Genomic DNA, 6971 nt, shown 5'->3' with positions numbered 1-6971 from the left:
ACAGTGTTGCCCCACAGGGTCAGCAACTTGGACACCCCTGTTAGATATGTGTCAGTTATTAGCCATAAAACCCTGTCACTTATTAGCTATCCCATTTCTTTAAAGTTGATAAATCTTATTTGCCTAATAAATCATATGTCCTGTAAGGAGGAGATATTGCCAAGTCTTGTGTAGGGTTTAGGGATGATGACAACATAGACACATAGAAAAACACATTAGTATCTAGGATGTACAAAGAATATCTGGGATAGTCTTTGTGTTAGATATTTACTGGAAATATTTTTGTCTATCTCAAGGAAATATGGATTGTTTTACCTAATGTGTATACTTCCTCATAACTTTAAATAAATATCTTATGGATGATAAGGGTTGAAAAGGATTTCATGTTGTAGCTTGGGCTAGTCTGGGTCTCAGTCACCCTGCCCCAGGTGAAGCCTTGCTGGAGGAAGTATGTCACTGACAGTTTAAAGACTGCAGCCTCTTTCAGTTCACTCTTTCTGCTTATGGTGCGAGATGTGAGCCCCCAGCTTCTGCTCCAGCCACCATGCCTGTGTCCTGCTGCTTCGGCCCCACCATCATGGGCTCCAGCCGTGTGGAACCATTTGCCCAAATAAAGTGTTTCTTTGTAAGTTGCTGTGTCCCCAGCACTTTATTACAGCTGAGAGAGGTAGCATAAAGATTTGTAAGTGAGACCCAAGACCTGGAAACTGCTAGAGGGGAATGTAGGGGAAACGTTTGAAGACATGGGTATAGGACTCTAAAGAGGACTCTGATTGCTCTAGAAACCATCTCAAGAACTCACAAATAGGGACATAGAAAACTGACAATTTTTCCACACAACAAAAAACAATCACCAAAATAAAGTGACAACCAATAGAAGACACATGATGTCTGTGGTGGTTTGTGTCCCTGTCAGCTACGCATCAGATTAATACCTAGAATCATAAAGAACTTCAGAAAAATTCAACATCAAACATCATCCAATCACTGAATAGGTCCACAAACTCGGTAGACAATACTCCAAAGAAGAAACACAAACGAACTATAGAAATTGGAGAAAAGCGCTCAAGATCATTAGCTGTCAGGGAAGCGCTCATTTAAACTGCTTTGGGGTTCTGTCTCGCCCCAGTCAGAATGGTCAACATTGGCAAGTGTTGGTGAAGCCACCAGGGGGAGGACCTCGACTTCAGTGACGGCTGGAACAGAGCATGGCAGGTACCGTGGAAATCAGTGTGGGGGCACCTCCCAAAATCACAGTAGGACAAAGGTATGATCTATCTAGGCCACTCTCTGGAATACACCGTAAGGGCTCCATGTCATACTACAGGGGCACTTGCGGATTCATGTTCTCCGCTGCACACTGCACAGCTCACAGTACACAAGAAACAGAGCACGCCTAGATGCCAAACCACACCCGGAAAGACAAAGAGAAAAACAGACAGACACACTTAGTAAAATGGAATTTTACTTAGAAAGAAAAATGAACTGGACATGGTGGTGCACACCTTTAATCACAGCACTGGGAGGCAGAGGCAGGGGAGTCTTTATCAGTGAGTGCAAGGCCAGCCTGGTCTACATAATGAGACCCTGGCCAGCCAGGGCTACAGTGAGAGCCTGTCTTAAAATAAAATAAAATAAAATCAGGAAAATGGATGCAGGTGGAAATCATGATGTCTGTGATGGTTTCTATATGCTCTGTCAAGGGAGTGGCACTAATAAAAGGCATGGCCCTGTTGGGAGTAGGTATGTCCCTGAGGGTGTGGGCTTTAAGACCCTCATCCTAGCTGGTTGGAAGCTAGTATTCTACTAGCACCCTTCAGATAAAAATGCAGAACTTTCAGCTCTTTCTGCTCCATGCTTGCCTGGAAATTGCCATGTTCCCACTTTGATGATAATGGACTGAACCTCTGACCCTGTAAGCCAGCCCCAATTAAACATTGTCTTTATAAGACTTGCATTGGTCATGGTATCTTTTGACAGCAGTAAAACTCTAAGATAATATCAAACTAAAAAATATTTAGAAAGATAAATACCACATTTTCCTCTCACATGTGGTCTCTGGATATGAGTGTGTGCACATGTGTCTTTGCACATACATGTGTACATATTCACATCTCAAAAGTAGAGAAGTGACAGGCAGTGGTGCGCACACCTTTAATCCCAGTACTTGGGAGGCAGAGGCAGGCAGATTTCTGAGTTCGAGGCCAACCTGGTCTACAGAGTGAGTTCCAGGACAGCCAGAGCTACAGTTCCACGACAGTCAGGGCTACACGAAGAAACCCTGTCTCGAAAAACCAAACCGAACCAAACCAAACCAAACCAAACCAAACCAAACCAAACAGCAGAGAAAAGACCATGAGTGAGGAGAACAGGACTTACCGGATGGAGGAGCTAGAGACCAGGAGAGGATAATGGACTACATGTGATGGGCACTATTTAACCTGGAGGAAGAGAACCAGCAAAATGAAAGAAGAGCAGATAGGAGAGGAAGTGAATAAAAATGATCACCTCCTGCATACTAGGAGTCTTATCTGTTGAGCAAGAAATACCATGAGTTGGATTAAAGATCAAATTCATAAAGGGGTGGTCATGGATTAGGGAGAGAAGGGCGCTGGTGCCATAGGAAGCCCTCCTGGCAGATTCAGACAAGAGGCTCGCTAAGTGCTGCTGTTGCAGAGGACCATGGCCAGTTCCCAGTAGCCACATGGGATGGCTCACCTCACAAGGACTGCACACACACAGACAAGTGTAAGCTAAAATCTTCTAAAAAAAAAAAAAAAAAAAAGAGGCTGTAGAGCGACTTACAAACCAATGACATTACTATTTTATTTCCAGGTTACGATTGCACAGTGGTAACCATGAAATTATCACACAGCAAGCCGTAAGCTTCCTTTCTGGACTTCCCCTCGGTGTGTCCACTTGGTCCAAGTTTTTATATAGTAGATGAAGAAACCAAGTTACAGGGCTGAGAGAGATTGACCTGACCTAGACAAGAGCTGGAGCTTTACTTCCGAATGGCACCCTTTGCGTGAAGCAGAGCACAGAACGGGGTACTGGCTGGGAGCGAGTGGGCAGACTCTGTTGAAATCCTGGCTGTGCCATCAGCAGGCTGCGTGACTTGGGGTAAATTATCTACCTTCTTGGAGTATAAAGCCATAAAATCACAGTTAATGGGGTCGTGGATTGCAAGCGATCACAGAGACGGCACGTGGTTCATACGTAAGCACACTTACTAAAATTGTTATTATTTCCCCAAAGGCAAAAACATCAAAGAACAATATGATGAAATTCAGATCAAGGGGGGAAAAAAAACCACCCACTGTAGGCAGTTCATAAAATGAAGGGAAAAGGGAAGCAGCTTCATTAATTTCCTCTCTTTATTCTCTCTAGACACCAGTCAGTCCTCCCTTATCTTTCTTGATAAATACCAGAGAGATCCAGACAAAATGGTTTTATTCATTAGATCATTAGGGTACCTAGTCTGTGGGATATTATGGTCTCTCTGCGTTGCTGACAGTCTATGGGCTCCAGAAAATTATAATGGCACTTCTCTGACAGCAGTGATTAGTGATGATCTGTCAGACTACGCTGCATCCATTCATCAGCGATGTTTACCCACCAGAGCCTTTGCGTTCTTGCCGCTCCCCCCCCCCCCGCACCCCACTCCTTTACCTGTCAAGGCTATCTCTGGGTACTCACGCTTCTTTGTAAGTCTTTCAAAGAGTCTTTGGCAAACAAGGCATATTGGTTCGCTATGGAATTCGAGCAACCTTGAATTCTACACTGCTTTCTTTACTTTGTTCGCAGTCAAAGCAGTAAAAGGCCGGCGTCCATCCTGTCCTGGATCGAGCAGAATGGCATCCCGTGTTTTCCTAGCTCACAGGTGTGCAGTGTATTCATGGCTGGGGAACTATGCCCTTGCACCCCAAATTAGCATTTGAGGATGGCCTTCCCGGAGTGGTTTGGAGAAGTTGGGGTGGGAGGCTGTGTGTTAGGAGACAGTTTTGCAAGCAGGTCGACCTGTGGGTTTTGCTGGCCTGGAGGTTGGGACTGCCCTCTGCTGAGCAACTTTGCTAGGCAGGGACTGCACAGATTATGTTCCAGGCGATGGTCATTCCTCCAGCCCTGACTTGACCCTGTGTTTTCTATTCAACTTTTAAACCCTCCCATCCCCCCACTCCAGGAACTCCCCAAACACGGAACCTCTAGAGTAGGAACTGATAGGAGCGTGCCTTTGGCGTGGGAAGGGAAAACCAAGGTACTTTGGAGGTGGCGCATAACTGCCCCCGCTCCCTGCCCGTCACTCCCTCGCACACTCGGCTCTCGCACCCGCCCCGCGCGCAGCTGGAACTTTCTCCCGCTGGGCTCCGGGAGCCTCCAGACACGGGGGATCAGATCGGCTCCTACAGTGATCTCCAGAGAACTCCAGGCTCAGGCTAGAGCTGAAGCAAGAAGAGCAGAGTGCGCGTGGTTTGAATCGCAGTCTCGGCCACCACAACCACTGTCACCGCGCAGCCCAGCGAGCCCCGCCCGTCCCGATCCCGGCCGGCCGTGGCATACAAGGCGACGAGTCCCCTCTGCGCCGCGCCCGGCCTGCGGGGCAAGCAGCATGCGGAGGGTGAGTGTGCCCCCCTGATGTGAGCAAGGAAAGGGTGGGAATGGCCGCGGCGAGGTGGCCCGCGACACCTCTGGCCATGGCCATGTATCCACCTTGGGGCCTGGGTGCGTGTGGCCCCATCAGCCAAGGAAACTTTACAGGCATCAGTTGGGATCCCTTGGTTCTTGCCCAAAGGAGGCGATTGGGAACAGTAAGCTCCGAGTCCAGTCCGGGAGGAGCTGCAGTGGGGACACGGTGCGGGCGGGGCAGTGGTCCCCTCCAGTGGTCCCCTGTCCCCCTCCCTCGAGGTGCAGGACTTGGGGCTTAGCCCAGCTTGTGAAGTTCCCGAGGCACCCTGCGAGGCAGCCTCCTAGGCAGCAGATGTGAGGGACTCTGAGCTCCAACTGCCTATCTCCAGTAGGGGCTCTTCATACAAAGATGAAAATGAAAATGGACCGGCTCAGCCGCAGGGGGCATCCCCCTTGGCAGCCCCTAGAGAGCGGGAGGGTCCCAGGGCAACCATGACTAACCTGTCTGGGGGTACTAATCTACATGATGGTATGGGTTACCAGCCCCAGTGTGCTTTTGATTGACTTTGGGGCGGAGGCTGCTTCCTTCAGATGTGGGAGTCTCAGCATTTCTAGTATAGACATGTAGGGATTGGGAGAAACCTAAGAAATCTCCCGGAGGACCCAACCTTGGTTACCCGTGAGGTACCAAGGAAGCCGCTAGTGAGTTTTCTATCTGAAGATGCAAGGCTGAGAAACTGCAAAACAGAGTGATTCTCTTTCCCACCAGGGCCTTTGCTTTTCTTTGGGTTGGAGTTTGGGTTTGGTTTATATGTAAGGTATGTACTCAGCTACTGGTTTGGTCATCTGGGGAAGAATTTCCATGATTTCTGCCTCTCAGCTGACAGGATATTTCAAAGAGAACTCTACTGTTTTTTGTTAGTTTTTAATTTTACTGTTTAGTATTTTTTGTTTTGTTTATTGTTTTTCAATGGTGCTGGAATTAAGTCGAGTGTGTGTGTCCCCCTGTCTGTTTGTCCGTCTGTGTTGGGGAGTAGGATATTTGGAGGGCACTTAGAGTGAATACAATCAGTTCTAGTTGCCTCTGAAAAAAATCTGTGGGTGAGCTGACATGGAAATTTACCTGTCTTTACCTTTGGATCGGCTCCAAACCTGCTCAGGTGTTTCTGGGGCAAACAGGATTCCAGCCAGGCTGGCATTGGTGTGAGTGACTGGCCTTAGTGGCATTGCTTGTTTGAACTCCAAATTCAGAGATCAGTAACTTTTTATAGTCAACCGCCAAGGTACTAAGGCACACCACAGCTGGGATAAGCTGCCAAGAAGTAGGGTCTTTAAGAAGGGACACCAACAGCTGGAGATGGAGGGTGTTGGCCAGAGTATACATCAAACTGAATTGCATGCTCCCTGTCTTGGAACGCAAGAGATGGATGATGGCTGGCAATACGAATCCCTGTGCTCTACTTTCCTTTACATCAGCCTCTGGGACTGGAAGCCTTTTAATGCTTTCCCCATTATAAGAGACACATTTAAACACCTACTAAGTACAGGCATGGCTCTAAGGTTCTAAGCTCTAAGAGCCCAGTGGGGAACATGATAGCCAAGAGCTTTGTTTCTGGGGCCTGGGGGGGAGAGAGAGAGAGAGAGAGAGAGAGAGAGAGAGAGAGAGAGACTCTATTAGGATAAAAAAAAAAAGAACTACTTTGGTTTGTGTTCTTGCTTGAAGGTGAAGGTACCTAAGGAATGTTAGACAGAGAAGTTCTGAAGATGCCCATTAACTGGGTTTCTCTTAGTGCAAGTCTGAGTGGGTATGTCTCTCTATTTTAAACATAGGTTGAAATTGCATACTCAGGAAGTTGGTATTAAGAAGATCTTTGAGAAGCGATTGAGTATGAAGACAGAACCCTTACAAATGGCTTCTGTATTCCAAAGATCCCAGGCAATAGCCCTCTCCTTTAATTATGTGTGAGAATATGTGTGTGAGAAAGGGGCGGGGGAGCCTGTGAGCCAGCATCCAAGCCTTTGTCAGACACCGAATCTGCCAGGGAACGTGATCTTGGAATTCGTGATCTTGCTTTCAGAACTGTGGGGAATACATTTCCATTGTTTATAAGCTAGCCAGGCTGTGGTGTTTTGTTGTAGCAACCTGAATGGACCAGGACCTGAGGCTGGTCACATGCATGTCATGTTGCCAGTCCTAAACACCCCTAAATCTACATGGCCAAGTCTTCACTAGCTTCTTCCCATGGAGCTAATGGTTTGTTAGTTACTTTTGAACCCCCAATTTTCTTTCTTTCTCTTCTCTTCTCTTCTCTTCTCTTCTCTTCTCTTCTCTTCTCTTCTCTTCT

The 6971-nt window shown here is 47.4% G+C and overlaps 1 protein-coding gene across 1 annotated transcript in view; it reads left to right on the top strand.

Annotated features, from left to right (window-relative positions):
• The first annotated feature begins 4590 nt into the window (after nucleotides 1-4590).
• Tmcc3 (transmembrane and coiled-coil domain family 3) overlaps nucleotides 4591-6971 on the top strand; it is a 268700-nt gene continuing 266319 nt past the window's right edge. Inside the window, exon 1 of the mRNA XM_029542422.1 lies at nucleotides 4591-4618. Within this exon, the coding sequence (XP_029398282.1) occupies nucleotides 4610-4618 (9 nt within the window). The 5' untranslated portion in view covers nucleotides 4591-4609. The remainder of the gene's footprint in view (nucleotides 4619-6971) is intronic.

The sequence above is a fragment of the Mus pahari genome, chromosome 9, assembly GCF_900095145.1.
Source record: "Mus pahari chromosome 9, PAHARI_EIJ_v1.1, whole genome shotgun sequence".
NCBI classification, from domain to species: Eukaryota; Metazoa; Chordata; class Mammalia; order Rodentia; family Muridae; genus Mus; species Mus pahari.
The sequence above is the reverse complement of the archived record's forward strand: the minus strand, read 5'-3'. Positions and strand labels throughout refer to the sequence as shown.